The 18,593-nt window shown below is 41.1% G+C and overlaps 2 protein-coding genes across 2 annotated transcripts; one reads left to right on the top strand and one right to left on the bottom strand.

Annotated features, from left to right (window-relative positions):
* Positions 1-1,658: 1,658 nt before the first annotated feature.
* LOC9310775 (osmotin-like protein OSM34) lies at positions 1,659-2,838 on the top strand. Its single transcript, XM_002874662.2, has 2 exons — positions 1,659-2,094; positions 2,351-2,838. Exons 1-2 carry the CDS (start codon positions 1,700-1,702, stop codon positions 2,688-2,690), a joined length of 735 nt encoding a protein of 244 aa, XP_002874708.1. The 5' UTR covers positions 1,659-1,699; the 3' UTR covers positions 2,691-2,838.
* A 2,509-nt stretch (positions 2,839-5,347) lies between these two features.
* Positions 5,348-18,301, bottom strand: LOC110227425. Its single transcript, XM_021021521.1, has 3 exons — positions 18,196-18,301; positions 6,028-6,167; positions 5,348-5,779 (listed from the first exon to the last, which is right to left on the bottom strand). Exons 1-3 carry the CDS (start codon positions 18,299-18,301, stop codon positions 5,348-5,350), a joined length of 678 nt encoding a protein of 225 aa, XP_020877180.1.
* Between the last annotated feature and the right edge of the window lie 292 nt (positions 18,302-18,593).

The following is an 18,593-nucleotide window of genomic DNA, read 5'->3' as shown; positions in this document are numbered from 1 at the left end:
TCAGTTTCAGTCAATTTTGATCAAACTCCAAAAAAGAGATAATAATAAGTCTCTAGCACACATATTCAAGTTAATGAATGAAAGCAAAAATAAATCTATTTTAAATTAATAATATGTCTTTTTCTTTGTCCAAACAAAAAGAGGCAGATATCTCTAAGATAATTACAAGGGTCAATTAGGTGTATAACCATATTTCATAAGCAAATGAAGAATATAGCATCATAATCTTAGAAATTAAGTCAATAGCACAAAGTCGTTGAGAATTACCATTTTGGGTTTTGGTGAGAGGCAAAAATGATTTCTCTATCCTACATGGAGCAAAAAATAATTATACCCCATGGCAAGTTTTTTTGCTTTAATAATTGTTGTAAGAATTTATTCAATTTTGTGATTCTGCTAAAAATCATATTTTCTTTTTTTACATATGATATAGTTTGGATTTTTTAAATCGGATACGTATTTTTTAAAATAGTAAATAGTTTGACATAAATAAAGTAGTATAGAATAAAGTGAAAACAGTATAGAAACGAAGCGTAGTGGCTATGATGATTCTGGAGACGGTGTGGTGGTGGTGGTTACGGTAATAGTGATAGTGTGGTGGTGGTAGACTGGTATTGGTGATGGCATGGTGGTGATGGTTGCGTCGCGGAGACTATGGTGGTGATGACATGGTGGTAATGGACTAATGGTTGTGGTGGTGGTGGTGATTATAAATGGAACGAGACGTAGTGGCCATTATCACTTTGAGGAGGTCGACGATGACTAAAGGTTTCTCTCTAAGAGCGTGCTGGTGTGACGGTGTGATAGTGGTTGCGGTGATGGTGTGGTGGTGGTGGTTGTGGTGGAGATGGTGGTGATGACATGGTGAAAATGGTGGTGGTGGTGTTTATAAATGGAACGAGATGTGGTGGTAATTATGACTTCGATGAAGTCGACCATGATAAAAGGTTATGGTGGTGAGTGGTGACGGTGTGATAGTGGTTACGTTGATGGTAGAAATAAATAGTACAGTTAAAAAGAAGAGTGAAAAGAAGGTAAGAAACAAGGGTATAATGGCAAATATTATAGAAAATATACGGAATATTATCCACTTTTTTTGTTTTGGTTAGTTAGTGAATTATTAAATTTTTGTTGGTTATTGATGCAAATTTTCCTAATTACAACTCCGACCAACGGAAAAAAATATGAACTTTTTTTTGCTAAGAATGTAAATATTTCATTAAAATGAAAACAGTTTATGTTTACGATCTGAGATTTTAAATCTAATAAAAAAAAAAAAAAAAGTCGTGTCTTTGTCGTGTCTTTGTCAGTATTAATTTAAAGTCGTGTCTTTGTCAGTATTTCTCTTATTACAACTTAATAAGGTCGTGTCTAAAATTAGTTTTGATATGTTTTATAGTATTTAACTATAATAAATCAAGAAAGTCACTTGTAGTATATCCTAATTCTACACCCCAAACTAGAAACAAGACTTTTGCGCAAGTTAGCGCAAGTCATCAAACATAGTCAAGCCGCCCCAACCTATCAAAATGATAAAAGCATATGAGATTAACATTCATCATCTAGATAACTTCAAAAATGTAAATACTAATTAAATAACAAAATAATCAAACTAATACGTAACCCTTTACGTCTATATAAAATCCTTAACAAATATTAACAAAAGATCACACATACACAAAAGAAGTAGAACTAAAAAATGGCAAACCTTCCAGTCTTTACGTTCATATTCTCCGCACTTTTTCTCATCTCCACCGCGACAGCCGCTACATTCGAAATCCTGAACCAATGTAGTTACACCGTGTGGGCTGCCGCAAGCCCCGGAGGTGGCCGACGTCTAGATGCCGGCCAGTCATGGAGGCTAGATGTCGCGGCCGGCACTAAAATGGCACGGATTTGGGGTCGGACCAACTGCAACTTTGACTCCTCAGGCCGTGGCCGATGCCAAACTGGTGACTGCAGTGGTGGACTTCAATGTACTGGTTGGGGACAGCCACCAAACACGTTGGCTGAATACGCTTTGAACCAATTCAACAACTTAGACTTCTACGACATCTCCCTTGTCGATGGCTTTAACATTCCTATGGAGTTTAGGTAAGAGTTTCACCATAAATTTTTCATAAGTTCTACTAAGTTTTTTTTCTTTATTTCATAAATTCGGATCCCTAAACGTAAAAATCTCGATATTGACATTTAACATGATATATAAGAGTTAAAACCATTATTTCTGCGAGGCAAAAAAAAAAAAAAAAAGTAAACCATTATAGTTCATTATTTCTAAACACATTTTTACGTTTTTAGACGCGACAATAATTTCTTTTTTTTTTATTTATTGGCCTGCTATTTCCAGCCCAACTAGCTCGAACTGCCATCGGATATTATGTACCGCAGACATAAATGGACAGTGTCCGAACGTACTGAAAGCCCCAGGCGGATGCAACAACCCGTGTACGGTATTTCAGACGAACCAATACTGTTGTACGAACGGTCAGGGATCATGTAGCGACACTGAGTACTCAAGATTCTTCAAACAGAGATGTCCTGACGCGTACAGCTATCCACAAGACGACCCGACCAGCACTTTCACTTGCACCAACACTAACTACAGGGTCGTGTTTTGTCCTAGAGCTAGGGTCGCTGCTACTGGATCCAACCAGCTCCCGATCAAGATGGTCACAGAGGAGAATTAGTAGACTGGTATCTACTGTATATGTGTGTGTGTGTGTGAGTGTTTACGTGTGTGATCGTATTTGCGTGACCATCAACGCTCAATGGATAATAATAATAAAGGCAAGCAATAATAATTACGTTGGTCGACCCACGTATAAGTTGGACTTATTTCGCTCTTTCAGGTCAATCAATCTAACAATAACAGTTTCGGTTGAACAGTTTAGGTATCATCTTGTTATATACCAGAACAGTGAAACATAGCAAAATAATAGTGAAAGTCGAATGCTGGTACGATACAATGAAAATCGTTTCTTTTATTTTTACTATATGATTGAAATAAATATGATATATATTATTTAGAAAATTAAAACATTCTTTCTGCCAAAGAACATTTTTACATAACAGAATATAACTTTGTCACTTTTTGTGATTGATAAGTCTCAAAAAAAAATTTAGGATTACTACAAAGAAAACTTTGTGTTCTAGTATTTGCTAATAGACTATAAAAAACATGTATATGTTATAGAGTTTTAGATCCAATGATTTAAAATCCATTACAACAACATGTAATTTTCTTTTTTTAATCAAACCCATGCGATATAAATTTTGGAGTTTCATCTATTAGATGATAGCCAACTACGAGTGTATGAACGAGGAATATAACATATTTTATCTGTTAGCGTGTAATATTAAATTTAAAGACACTCCCATTTTAGAAATACAAAGTGTTTTCCTAGAGACATTAACCTTACCTATTCACACATTTAAAGACACCTTCATTTGAGATTGAGGGAAAAAAACAGACACCTTCATTTATTTTCTATTATTATTTTTATATTTAAAGACAGTCTTATGGGATGACCAATGAAAATGGTCTAAGACTTCCGATTGGAAAACTTGGTCAATTCCACTCTTTTATCGAAATTGTATACAATTACCTATATTTGCGTCAACGGTTGTGTTGAAATTATTTATTTACTTTATAAATAGTTTTATAATATAATATATTTAATTTGTCGAAAATATAAAAAAGGATATAAAGGAAACATCTGAAATTTTGTTTGCTAGAATATTTTACATTGGAATCTACTGAGCTCATTGATTGTTCTAGTGTTGGTTTGAGATTGCGAATGCATTCAATTAGAAATACGAAAATATTACATATACAGAAACAGAAAATTTAATATATCACAACTTTTCAAGTCAAGTTTTATAATGATTGATAAAGTTGAAAAAAAAAAAGTTGAATAAACTGGCTAATAAACTATAAATCCTAAGACAATATAATTTAATGTCTAATTGCGTGTGAAATATCATGTAGACCAATTCGTGGCGGCTTTTAGGAGAAACACGTTTAGTGAAACTAAATATTTTTAACATCAGGAAGTAGACTTTTAGGTGTAGTTGACCAATCGGTCTCCAATGAATCAATTAAAGATTATACGTAAAAGTATATACCACAGAATATACAATACCTTTAGTAGACCTAAAATTTTACATATAAAATGTTCCAATTATGATTTTATTTATTTTAATCAGCAATTTTGTTTTCTTTTATTAACAGTCCAGTTTATATTTTCTTAAAACCGGTTCAAAATAATTTTATACGCCTAAAGCAAGAAAGCTTTAGCTGTGACTGATAAGCCAAATAGTAGAAAATAACTTTACCAAATTTATCTGGACGCACTAAAGGAGTTTGATTTTTGTTATCAAAGACTAAATTTCCACTTATTTAAAATGGAATTTCTTCTTATTTAAATGTTAGAGTAAAATTTACTTTTTATTTATTTCTCCTAATTAATGCACATATCAGATCTTTTTAGTCCATTTATAAACACAACCGCGTCTAAAAAATCACAAATGTTGTTAGGATTGAATTCAAACTGGCATCTTAAATGCAAGGGCAAAGGATTAAGGATTCTACCATCACTACAAGAAAACACTTCATTTGCGACTGTGAAATTAGTCGCTAAACGGTCGCAAAAGAGGGTTTTGCAACTGAATAACGACTATTTCCATTGGTCGCAAAAAAACGGTTGCAAAATTTCTGTGTATCACTATAGTCGCTAATTTGCGACTATTTGGCGACTATAAATTTAGAGTCGCAAATTACCAACTAAGCTGTGACTGGTGAATATCGTTGCAAATGTGTGACCAAAGAGCAACGAACGGAAGTTAGCGACTCATTTGCGACTGTAATAATCTTACATATTTGGATCAATTTGCGCCTTGTTTGCGACCGTTTACAGTTCTTTGGTCAAATACTTAGTCGCACTTTAGTCGCAAGCTGTGTATGTTTTAGTAACAGTGTAGTCGCAAAAGAGTTGCATATGGTGCGACTACTTTAGGACTTATTAATTATGGTGACAAAATAGTCCTAAATTAGTAACCATTTTGATACGAGATTTGGAGTTATTTGTAAATTTGTTTAGTCACAGTTTGGTCACATTTGTTAATTGTTCTAGTCACAAATTAGTCCGAAATTCTGAAACTTTTTGGTCACAAAATAGTTACATCTTATTTGTCCGAACCCTGTCCATTTCAAAAGCAAATGCATTCAAAAACCATCCGAATATTAATCCTAACCATTCAAAAACAATTCCAAACCATTCAAAAACAATCCTAATCAAAGCATAACATAAATAAGTTCACATATACAGAGAAAAGGAAACGAAAATCAAGTTTCCTGATTTGAGGCGGTGGATAGAGGAGAGGTTGGTGTGGTTCCAGTGGTGTGTCCTGCTGGTTGGACTGCAGCTCCTGTGGTGGCTGGAAGGGTGGTTGTTGTAGTGGTGGGTGGTATGATCACTTCTGGTTCAAGGAGTGGAGAGGTTGACATAAAAGCTGCCAAGTCTGGATCTTTGTCTTTTATGAAAAGGATGAGCTTCTCCAAGCTTGCGATCCGAGCTTGAGACTTCCGGTGCTCCTCATCACGTCTTGCATTCTCAGCATCCTGATTAGAGATCTTGCGCCGCAGCTGCTCTTGAAGCTCAACAATTGTCACTGTAGAAGAAGAGCTTGCGTAACTCTCCTTCCTTTTTCCCTTGTGTAGAGTCTCCACCAGTGATCCAAGGCCATAAGGGTTGCCTTGGTCATCTATATGAGTACACTGCAAAAAAAAAAAAACATTCAGTGAAATCAGACAAGGATCATAGACAAAATGAAAAAAAAAAAAAATGAAATCCAGATTGTAGCAAAGAAGTCTGACAAAGACAATCCACAAAGCAAATCAGACAAAGAAAAATAAGAATCATCATTGATATTAAAGTAATAATGCTCAGCAGACAAGACTATCATACTCCAATCAAACAAATACAATCATATAATCCAAGCAAACTAAAGACAAAAATTACTTACCTTAAGGAAGATATCATTCATTTCATCAATGCTGAGTTCTCTAGGATGCATTGAATGTTCAGAGGAAATCTCTGAAGCATCATGAACATCCTCTTCCAGTTCAGCCAATCTCTCTTCAACTGTCTTCTTATATGCCTCAGCTGTGGATGTCGGATTCACACACTCAAGTATTTTGTTAAGTGGGAAAGGTTATTCTTGAGGGACAAAAATGAATATGTAAAAAACTTATAAATTGATACGAAAATTGCTATAGTATTTCTCTCTTGAGAGGAAGCCCCCTTTACATGGCCATTGGCCTCTATATTTATACAGAGATAAACGACATTAAAATGAGCAATTAAGTACAATTATTCCTTCTTAAATGTGTCCGTTTTGATTCTTCGACTTTAATGCTCAACGTTTGAATTTGAGTTGACTCTGATCTTCATGGGCCTCGCCTCCTTTGGCCCAAGTGCCTTTGAACCGACTTACCCGTGTCTTCTACACCGAACTCGTGTCACAGTGCAATCACTTCGGATTATCGAAATGGTGACAACCACTTCGACCGTCCCTTCGGCTCACGGGTCCAATGGGCTTTTATCCTTTATGGGCCATTATCTTGATTACGTGGCAATCTTTGGTTGGTCTCGTACTTCTAGTGCGGGATCCGACACCAACAATTAGCCCCCCAAGTTCTTCGAAGTGCTATTCCAATTCGGAGGACTTTAAATGCTCAAGTGGCCAAAGATTGCGCTCGAGAATCTTTCTGATTTCCCGCCGAAAATCTCATCACTCCTTTAATTTCGGCACTAGCCATTTTTAACCGAGTGATATCTGTCATCATTATGACCGTATATTGATTAATTACTATTAAAACGGGAAAAACCTTCCCACTTCCCACACGACTTCCGAGGCGGTTTCATCATTAGCTTGAGGTAAATTCTTTTCACCATTACTCTCTTCTTTTACTTTTGTATTTTAATCGAAAACTCTCTCTTCGTTCCTTCACCAAAAACCCTCTTCGCCGGATCTTGAATTTTTCCTTCTTCCCAATGACTTCCGATTCCGATAGACCCGAGTCTCCGTCTTTCGACGAGAGGCGTTCTAGCAACGACGAGTGCACCCGCTCTGATGATATTGCCGGTCCGCACTACAGGTCCACTTGTACTCTTCAATCCCTTGAGCGGTTGAGAGAGCTTTGCTGGATTCCGCCGGAAATTATGGCGGAAGCACAAATAGCTTCCCCCACAGAATCTCCAGAGAACCATCGCGATGGTTACTTCTGTGTATACGAGATTTATTTCAAGGGTTGCGGGCTGACCTTTCCTCTTCCCGAAGCCCTAGTTCTATACCTAGCGGCTCTTGAAATCGCTCTTCCTCAACTAACCCCCAATCTACTCCGTACTATTCTTGGAATTACGACAATCGCGGCGGAGGCCGGTTACGTTGTCGGAGTTTCTGAACTAAATGAGCTTCTAAGCGTGAGAAGTTCATCGAAGAAAACGGGGTATTTCTCAGCATATCCTAATGCCAACAGGAACATCGTTTCACATCTTCCGAACAAGGATGAAAATTGGCATCATCCTTGGTTTCTAATTAAGAAAACTCCCGCTTCGATTGGAAATCTTGCAGATTTTCTCCCGTCGAAGTGGTCTGCGAAACCCGGTAGTGATTAGGTCGCCCGTATCTTTCCCGGTTGTTTCTTTATCTTTATTGACTAACACCGTTGTTTCATTTCGCAGCTTTCATCGCTTCCACTCTCCCATCTGAAGAGTTCATCGAATTCTTCAAAATAATTCTTGAAGGGGAAACCTTTTGGAATTCTTTCACTTTTGAACGATTCCAAGAAGCTAATCATAAACTCAGGATGAGTCCACCTGGTCATCTTCACCAAATTCCGCCCCCTCCCTCAACTTAGGGGATGTCATCTCGGGCCCTTGCGGCCAAGCGTAAGTTGCTTTCCAAGCCGATGGCTGAGGCTTGCGAGGAGAAGAAAAAGTTTCTCGCGACTTCTATTGACAGGAAGGACTACAGTAGGACCTTGCTGGTTGATGATGGCAGCACCGAGGGAGCCCGATCTGTAGCTTCCTTCAGATTAACTCCTCGTCGCGATCGTCGCGACTCACGTTCTCCTCGGAGGGGTCAATCTCCTCGCCGTGATTCACCTCGTCCTCCCCGGGATGATTTTAGTAACGAACCAATTAAGAACTTGGTTCGCCGGAAGAGAGACAAGTCCTCTCGCAGTGATTCTTCTCCGCAGAGGGAAAAGTCAAGGGCCCGGACTGACCGTTCACCTCGATCATCCCCTCCTTCTGAACCAATGGGTCCTCCACGACCGGTTGATATGTCTTCCTCTTCCCAGTCTGATAGTGGAAAGATTGCCCGGAGCGTGTCTCCGAAAAAGGGAGATTCTGAATCTCGAGATGCTTCCTCGAGGTTAAAACCTGCTCTCGTCCCTCAAGTCAAATCGCTTTCAGGTTTGGTGATTCATACAGTCTTCAACGTTTTTTTTTTTATTTCCATTAAGATTCCGATTTTTACAACTCTTCCTTCTTCGCAGCTATGGAGAAAGAGGGCAGCGTCTTCCGATGCTTCAAGACCCGATCGGGTTCGATCTTGCCAGACTTCGACAAATGGCGCCCTGCGATTCGTGAACGCTATTTACTTCACGCGCATCACTCATCTCGGGTTAGTTCCGTTTTTCCCTCCTTTTTTTTTTATTGCATTGCCATTCTGCGAATTGACTCGCCATCCCGGGTTCATGAATAATGCCAGGCTCAGAGCGAATTTAACGACATGATCGAACATTACGAAGGGTTGGTCATTGGACGGGAGAAGGAGATTGACATGTGGAAGAAGAAATTCTCAGCGCTTGAGGCTGACCTCAACTCTTCTGCTGGCTCTAAGCACGATCTGGAGGATAAGGTCGATAGGTTGACGTCGGAGTTGGCGCAGGTAAAGGGGGAACTGCAAGACTACTATGACCGGAATTACAAACTCCAGGACGAACTGTCTGGTGTTCAGGGTAGACTTCACGAATCCGAATCAACCGCCGACACCCTGAACAACCAACTTATCGAGCTTGACGCGAAGTACAAGGCGCTAGCCAAGTTGCGTGATTCTGAGTTGGCAAGGTCGGCATCGAAGGCCAGAAAGGAAGTTAAGGGACGCGGGATGGAATTGATCCAAGGGGCCATTCGCTTCATGCAAACCGAGAAAGCTAGGTCGGACTTGGAGTCAGACATCAAGGAGCACGAAAGCAACTTGATTCTGCTGGACCAAATCCATGAAGCAGATTTCTCCGAGGAGCAAGAAAGGACCGAGCTGTCGACTAACCTTTCTGAAAAACGGAGTCGCTTAGCAGCTCTTCCCACTTCGGTCTTCAACCCGCTTGACTTCGAGGCATTCTTTACTGAATCACCTCCTATCAGTGAATCGGGTTTAGACTGGGCAGGTAACACTTGGCTCCTGTGGCTTACCTTTTTCTTACCTTGTACCTTTGATTGACTGGAATCATTATTTCTAGGTTCAAGTGAGACGGAAGACGTTGTCCCGCCCGCAGCTCCAATGGTACCAGAGGTCACTCCGGAGGTTGGTTGTACCGCGGAGGGTGGCCAGGGAGCTTCATCTGATCAAGCACCAGTTAAGGAGGTGAATGAAACTTTGGTTGCTGAGCCGGAGTCCAGGGTGGAGATTACTCCGTAGTGGCTGTGTCCACTTTAAATTGGGGATTGTCCCTTTATCTTTAAGACTTAATTTATTTTTGGCCTAAGGAGGCTTTATTGTTTCTTTTGAACAAGATATTTGCCTGAGGAGGCTTTTAAACCTTTCTAGGTTGTGACCCAAGGGGGTTTGGTTAAAATTATATGCGGGTTTGCAAAGTCCGCTTTTAACCTTTTGTGGCCTTGTGGCAATGCTTTCGAGATTTTTAGGCTGATCAGACCTTTCTCTTTAGAATGCGAGAGCTGAGCTCGGCTTAAAGCGAGTTCCCCACTTCGGGTTTAGTCAACTCGGTAAACTTGTTGGGCTTGGGCCTTAGAAACTTTTGCAGTTACTGCGACGGTTGCTCTTTCCCTTTTTAAAGAAAACGGCTCGTCTTTTAATGCAATAATTGCCTTTTCTCGATTTTCCAAAAATGGTTTAACCCACTCGGAAACGCTACCATTAATGGATTTATGGTTCCAAGACAAACCCTAAATCATTATAAATAAAGGCTTACCTACCTCTAGGCTTTATTAAACATGTCTCTAGAATCTTGCTTGAGAAATATTTTAAGAATGGAAAACGAAACAGTAGCCCCCGTTGATCCCGGCAGTCCGCTCTTCTTATCCGGCGACGGCTTTGAACCGGCCGGCGTTCTCTTCCCTCACGCCGTCTTTCACTTTCCTCCGAAGGAGAAGAAAGAGGCTTGCGATTTTATCGACAAGGTAAATATTAAAGTTTTTGATTTAAAACTTCTTGTTTCGTCTTATTCACTCGTTTTTATGCTAGGTCGCCGACAAGCACCGTCGCTTGTGTGAAGAGAGGCAGCGGCTGGGACTCAAAAGGCAGACGCTCGAGGCTCGCATCGTTCGGGTGGAAAGGAAGATACGGGCTTTGGAGAGTGATCCCTTTCAATGGGAGTGGCGGAACTTCGATTCCGTTGCTGAGATCCCGAAGATGCTTCGGATGTATCTCCGTGCTAGAGGAGTCCCGGGTCCCGTGAACGCCCCAGTCTTCGCCGTTCCATCCGACAGTGAAGAGGAAGAGGACCTGGAGGAGGAGGCCAGCAACTGCCGGAAACGCATTCGGGATCGTTCCGAAGTGGATGCCAAAAACAAGGCGTCCACTTCGAAGACTAAACCGGCAATGAAGGAGCCTGTTCCTGAGCCTCTCCCATAAATGTTCTTTAATTTCTTCACTTTCTTCTTTCTTTCTTTTTTTTTTTTAAAAAACTCGTAATGGGCTTCGGCCCTTTTTATTTATGGAAATATTTGCTACTTTCCTTTCTTTCCAAATATTCTTGGAGATGCGTCTTTTAATGCAGGATCCATTCGAAGGCATGAATCTCTCCGCGAATCACTCCATTCCTTGGATAAAATCCGCAGCTTGCTAAGGATATGGGGTTCCTATAAATTATAGGTTCAATTTCCCTTTACTTCTCACCCTTCTTTTCATTTTAGCAAGTATGGAGTTCAATCTTCGTTGTTCAGAATCTATGCCCGACTTCTCCAGAATCGGAATGATGAATGAAGATGTTTCAAATGAGCCAAGCAGGCAGCCTTCCCCACTTCGCGGCTTCTCGAGATCTCAGATCCGAGCCCCATGTGCTTTGATCAGGGATCTCCCAATCAGAGACCAAGGAACAGCGACGGCGTTCATAGAGGCACTTGAACTTCAACACCGGAAGCTTATGTCGGAAAAGAGGAGGCTCCGGAAGAGGATTAACCGGATGCAACGCAGGCTTACTACGGTGTCAAGAAATCTTCACATCCTTGAATCTCACCCCGGAGAGTGGATTGAGCTTGGAATCTCTGACTTTGCTCGAATTCCGGACTGCATGATGTCAATCCTCGATCTTGCTGGTCAAGGAATTGAAGTGTTCTGCTCGTCAACGAGGATTTCGTAGTTCGAAGTGTACGATGAGGGACACTTCGCCTCTTTTTTTTTTCTTGAATAAACGCTTTATTTCCAATTCCTTGTATGTTCGCATAGCCGAACCTTTTTCCTTTAATAAAGAAATAAAACAAAAATTTTATTAATAGCTGAACTCGTTTTTGAGCTGCCTACGTACCCATTTCAGGATCAAGCCAAATCGTAGTTCATGTACATAAACAATGCATGTAGCTTTTAAACATAAAACTTCTTTAGGTTGATCACATTCCAAGGTCGCTTGACCGGATTGTCTTCTAAGTCTTTCAACCTATAAACACCGTTCCGAACCACTTCGGTAATGATGTAAGGTCCTTCCCAATTAATACCAAGTTTACCGGCACCTTCTTCTTTTTTGTTGTCAAAGACGCGCCTTAATACATAATCTCCCACGAAGAACGGCCTACTTTTAACTTTAGAATTGTAATATCGGGCTGCTGCTTGTTGGTAATTCTGGATCCGAATTAGAGCTTGATCACGCCTTTCATTTATGGTATCTAGTGAATCATTAAGCATTGCTGAATTTTCTTCCTCATTTAACGGTGCTTCTGTTCGGCGAAGTCCGGGCACATTGAGTTCGGCTGGTACTACCGCTTCCATGCCGTAAACCAAAGAGAATGGAGTTTCTCCTGTAGGTCGCCTAGGGGTTGTACGATAGGCCCACAGGACGGGCTGGAGTTCTTCATACCATCCTCCCTTTAGATGACTTAAGCGTTTCTTAAGATTGCTTAATATTGTCTTGTTCGCGGCTTCAGCTTGTCCGTTTCCTTGCGGATATCGTGGAGTAGAATAACTAACTTTGATTCCCCAGTCCGCACAAAAGGCATCAAACTCGTGTGAAATGAATTGTGGTCCATTATCAGTAACTATTTCGTATGGAACTCCATGCCGACATATAATGTTTTTCCAAATAAAGGTCTTCACCGCCGAATCCTTGATACCAACATACGCCTCAGCTTCAATCCATTTTGAAAAGTAGTCCGTAAGGACTAGAAGGTACTGTACACCTCGAGTTGATTTGTGCAATGGTCCAATGATGTCCATTGACCACCTCATAAACGGGTATGGGGCGGAAATGGAGGAGAATAATTCCGACGGTTGGTGGATCAATGGTGCATGGAGTTGACAGTGCTTGCATCTTTGGGCGAACTTAACACAATCTGTGATCATAGTGGGCCAAAAATACCCCATTCTTTTAACTTTAAAAGCCATAGCTCTTCCTGATGAATGACTCCCACATAATCCTTCATGCACTTCGCTCATGACGATCTCGACTTCGGGCCCAAAAATGCACAATAGGTAAGGGTCACTGACACCTCGTCTATATAACGCATCCTTTGACAGACAAAATTTCGCGCTAACGACTTTCATTTTCCTGGCCTGCCATTTATTCTTTGGGAGCTCGCCTGTCGTGATGTAGTGCTTTATTGGCTCCCTCCAGTCAGCCCCCCAGTCTTTAGCCGGAATTTGGTCAACTTTGTGAAATATTCGTGGCTCTGGTTCGGGATGTTCATTTGGTTCAAGAATATCCTCCTCGATTAATGGTTCGGTTTCCAATATTGTTTCTGGAATCACATCCTCAGCTAAGACAACGGGTTCCTTGTTAGATGTGTTTGATCCCTTTGACTTTCTTCGTTTGTTGGGTGGCGGTTCGATCTCTGGTTCGCCACGGTCGCGCGCCGCTGCTCGAGACCTTGTAACGACGAGGGTTTCCTTGCTGTCCTGAATGCTTCGCTCCGAGATGCATTCTACTGGAATAACTCTCTTCAACTCAGGATCTGATGTTGATGCCAATGCGGCAAGTGCATCTGCAGTTGTATTCTCTCCCCGAGGTATACGGATTAATTCAAATTTCGAGAAATTTTTAGATAGATCCTTCACCACTTCGAGGTATGCTTCCATTCTTGAATCTTTGGCCTCATAGTCTCCATTAAATTGGTTAACTACTAATTGCGAATCGCAATAAGCCAATATTTCCTTAGCTCCAACTCCTTGTGCTAGTCGAAGTCCGGCAATAAGGGCTTCGTATTCTGCCTCGTTGTTGGAGGCACTGAATAACAATCGGAATGATTGTTCTAGAATTTCTGATGTTGGAGATTCCAACTTGATTCCCACTCCTGATCCTTGTTTTGTTGAAGACCCGTCTACGTGTAATTTCCAAGTTTGGTTCTCCGGTTGCTCTATCGTTCCAGGTATTGGTAGTTCGGTCAGGAAGTCTGCTAAGACCTGAGCCTTCATACTGATCCGGCTTTTGAACTCTATGTCGTACTCGCTTAATTCCACCGCCCATTTCGCCAAACGTCCGGACTGACTTGGACTATGAAGTATTGTTCGGAGTGGTTGGTTAGTTAATACTTCAACCGGATGGGATTGAAAATATGGACGCAGCTTCCGAGCCGAAGTTACCACCGCGAGTGCAAGTTTTTCCATCATTGTGTATCTGGTTTCCGGATCCGTCATTGACTTGCTCACGTAGTAAATTGGTTTCTGCTCCCCACGGTCTTCCCGAACCAAGACTCCACTAACCGCGTGGTTTGAGACTGAAACGTACAAGTAGAGTTTTTCATCTACTTCCGGTTTGGACAGTACAGGTAGAGTGGTTAAGTATGCCTTAAGCTGCCCAAAAGCTTCTTCACACTTCTCATCCCAAAGGAATCCTTTGTTCCCTTTTAGAATTTGGTAGAAAAGCAACGACTTATCTGTTGATCTCGAGATAAAACGATTCAAGGCCGCAATCCGCCCAGTCAACCGTTGCACTTCTTTGAAGTTTCTTGGAGATGGCATGTTCAGAAAGGCGTTAATTTGATTTGGATTGGCTTCAATCCCTCTTTCTGTCACGATATAGCCAAGAAATTCTCCGGATGGGACTCCAAATGTGCACTTCGCCGGGTTCAGCTTCATTTGATATTTATTGAGAATATCAAAACATTCCTCCAAATGTTTAACATGATCTTCTTTCTTCAATGATTTAACCAACATATCATCTATGTAGACTTCCATAGTCTTCCCGTGGTGATTGTGAAACATTTTGTTCACCAACCGTTGGTAAGTCGCTCCTGCATTTTTCAAACCAAAAGGCATTACCTTGTAACAGTAGATACCTCTATCTGTGATAAATGACGTCTTTTCTTGATCGTCGGGGTTCATCATTATCTGATTATAACCCGAGAAGGCGTCCATGAACGTTAACAGCTCATTTCCAGCGGTGGACTCTACAAGTCGATCTATATGCGGGAGCGGAAAACTATCTTTGGGACATGCTTTATTTAGGTCTGTAAAGTCGATGCAAACCCTATCTTTCCCATTCTTTTTCTTGACAACGACAGTGTTTGCTACCCACTCCGGATATTGCACTTCTCTTATGGACCCTATCTTCAAGAGTTTATCCACTTCGTCATTTACTATTTTTGCCCGCTCCACTCCTAGCTTTCTTCTTTTTTGTTTTACCGGTTTGAAGCTTGGATCCACGTTTAGTTCATGACAAATTATACTCGGATTTATACCAGGCATGTCCGCTGCTGACCATGCAAATGATGCTTTGTTTTTCCTTAAGAGTTCGATCAAAGCTTCTTTTATTTGGCCAGTCAACGTTGCTCCAATTCGAATTTTCCGATCTGGTTTGTCTTCTTCTAATACTACTTCTACTACCACATCCTCTTTTTCCTGCCCACTAGGAAATTTTTGCCTTAGTCCTTCTTTTGCGGGCTTTGTTAATTACTATTGGATCTTCAAACGGTGGCTAGCTAAGTAACACGTCCGTGAAGCTTCTTGATCTCCTCGAATTGTTTCCACCCCACTTGATGTTGGAAATTTGATACATTGATGGTATGTAGAGGGGACTGCTTTCATCCGATAAATCCAGGGAGTCCCGAGGATGATGTTGTAAGCTGCGGGCTTATCGAAGACAACGAAGTCCACGATCTTCGATACCTTCTTGGCAAGGACCGGTAGCTTGATTGTTCCGAGAGACATGGCTGACTCACTTGTGAACGCAACTAACGGAGATGGGGGTCCTACTATGTCTCCTCGGCTGATTCCCATTTTTTCTAGAGTACTTAAAAAGATCAAGTCGACCGAACTGCCTGTATCTATAAGGATCCTTGATACTTCGAAGTTAGCGACATCAAGAGTAATAACTAGAGCATCATCATGCGGTCTTTCGAGATGCCGCGTTTCTTCTTCGTTAAATGATATTGGGGCACCTTAAAAATCAATTTCTTCGCTCAAACTTGCTTTGAGTAAGACATTTCGCCTATGCTTTTTGATGGAACTTATTGAATCTCCGCAAAATCTAGAACCTCCTAGAATCACATTGATCTTACTCTTCGAACTCCTTGGTTCTTCCTCGTTGGATAACCTTGGTCTTTTGGAATCTTGATCTTTGGAGTTTTCTTTTGCTTCGTGGTATTCCTTCACAAAATCTTTTATATCGAATTTAGAAAGATCGCCACTAGCCCAAAGCTCTGCGAGGTGCTTTTTAAGAACGCTGCAATCCTTGGTTAAATGTCCGGTTACTTTATGAATGTCGCAATATAGACTTTCATCACGGACCCAAGTGTTTGATCTTCCTTTCCCTTGGAATTGTTTCCCGACGGAATTGTTGAAGGGTTGCGACCCAAACTTCCTTGGTCCTTTGCTCTCTCTAGGCTCGAACTTCTTGGTAGGGACGGTGATTGCCGGCTTTTCTTGTTTATTCCGTTTGGCAAAACTTTCTTTTTCGTCTTCTACCTCCATCCAGTTGTTTGCGCGGAAGAGTGCATCCTGAATTGTGTCTGGTTTATGAAGTATTAAGTCTTCTTTAAACCTTGAATCATGTCGCAATCCTTTTCGTAGGGCAGATAAAGCTGATTGCTGTGAGATTCTTGGGAGTTTTGACAGCACTCCTTTGAATTTGGTGATGAAAACTCGAAGTGACTCATTAGATCCTTGCGTTAAGTTCCAAAGATCGGCATCCGAAACGCTTTTATCCATAAGGATAGAGTATTGCTTTAAGAACTCGGCTGATAGTTCGTCGAAATTGCTGATCGAACCCGGCTCTAATTGGGTGAACCACATTAGAGCTTGGCCACACAGATTCTCCGAAAAAAGCTTGCAGTAACCTGCATCCTCATCAGCTTCATCCAATTCGACTCTTCCAGCAGCGATCAGAAAAGCTGCGAGATAGCTTTTTGGATCCTCCAATCCACTGTAAGGGTCCAATTTGAGCTTCCGGGAATCTTTGATCCTCAAATTTGCAATTCGCGGGATAAAAGGGGTTCGCCTAGCTTCTTCAATGACTCGATTGATGTCTGGCTCCGAACTTGTAGCCTGATGAAATTTTGATTTCATTTCTTTTAATTCCTGGCTAACCTTCCTCATGGTCTCGAACTGGTCGAGGTTCTCCTGCTCGTACTGAGCTGCAAGTTGTTCTTCATCCCCGAGCTGCGTCTCTTCTTCCGACGTCTGAGCTACATAATTAGTAGCACCAGGAGTTGTTTGTCCGCTGGTTTCATTTCGTGCAGCGGAACTTGGCGAGTTGAATATCCCTCTTCGGATTCCCACCGGGTTTCCTGCACTTAAAGAGCGAACACGAGTTTGTATATTATTGACGTTTTGACTAAGAGATACCTGGGATGTTTGCAACGTATCGACGGCCTTTTCCACATCTGAGAACTTTTGTGATATGTCCGACATGGTTTGCTGCATAGCTTTGAGGGTTTCGGCCAATGATGTCTCAGCGGCGTCTCCTCCGGACATTGTTGCTTATCTCGGAAGTGTGATAAAGAAAAAATCTGACCACTCAAGAACTTAATTTCCCCACAGACGGCGCCAAAATGTGGATGTCGGATTCACACACTCAAGTATTTTGTTAAGTGGGAAAGGTTATTCTTGAGGGACAAAAATGAATATGTAAAAAACTTATAAATTGATACGAAAATTGCTATAGTATTTCTCTCTTGAGAGGAAGCCCCCTTTACATGGCCATTGGCCTCTATATTTATACATAGATAAACGACATTAAAATGAGCAATTAAGTACAATTATTCCTTCTTAAATGTGTCCGTTTTGATTCTTCGACTTTAATGCTCAACGTTTGAATTTGAGTTGACTCTGATCTTCATGGGCCTCGCCTCCTTTGGCCCAAGTGCCTTTGAACCGACTTACCCGTGTCTTCTACACCGAACTCGTGTCACAGTGCAATCACTTCGGATTATCGAAATGGTGACAACCACTTCGACCGTCCCTTCGGCTCACGGGTCCAATGGGCTTTTATCCTTTATGGGCCATTATCTTGATTACGTGGCAATCTTTGGTTGGTCTCGTACTTCTAGTGCGGGATCCGACACCAACATCAGCCACTTGTTCAGACTTTTGATCAACAAAAGAGCCATCAGCTCTAGTATGCGTTCTCATAAACACTTCACCTAATGAAACTGGACGCCCCAACTCTTCCTCCTGAAATGAAAGACAAAAAGAATATCATGTGTAGAAATTATAGAACTTATGTAAAAGTAAAGTATTTGGAGCGATTGAAACAACTTACCATCTCTTGATGAACTTGAATAAATGATTTCTGACCGGCTAAGTGTTTGTGCACTCCAAGTCCGCCACGATCAGAATTTCTGCATTGTGAAGCATTCTCAGTCCTCTCTATAGCATCAGCGGTCTTCCAAAAGTTTTGCATCTCAGTCCAAAGTGTAAATCTAATCCAAGTTGGTTGTACACCTTTCGACCTCACTTGACTGACAATGCCTTTCATCTGTTTCTGCGCTATAACCAAGAATCCTTGTTTAACAAGGGCAGTAATCCCAGTATCCCAATTAAACTCCCGCTACATAACACAAAACAGTAAGTTAGTAACATACTATATATACTACAATAAGACAGAATGAAAGCTATATATATATATGTGTCATTACCGCAAAAGTTCTGAAATATCTCTCTTGTATGTTGATTGGAGTAACCTTCCAGCTGTA

Source organism: Arabidopsis lyrata (assembly GCF_000004255.2).
Source record: "Arabidopsis lyrata subsp. lyrata unplaced genomic scaffold ARALYscaffold_6, whole genome shotgun sequence".
NCBI lineage: Eukaryota > Viridiplantae > Streptophyta > Magnoliopsida > Brassicales > Brassicaceae > Arabidopsis > Arabidopsis lyrata.
The sequence above is the reverse complement of the archived record's forward strand: the minus strand, read 5'-3'. Positions and strand labels throughout refer to the sequence as shown.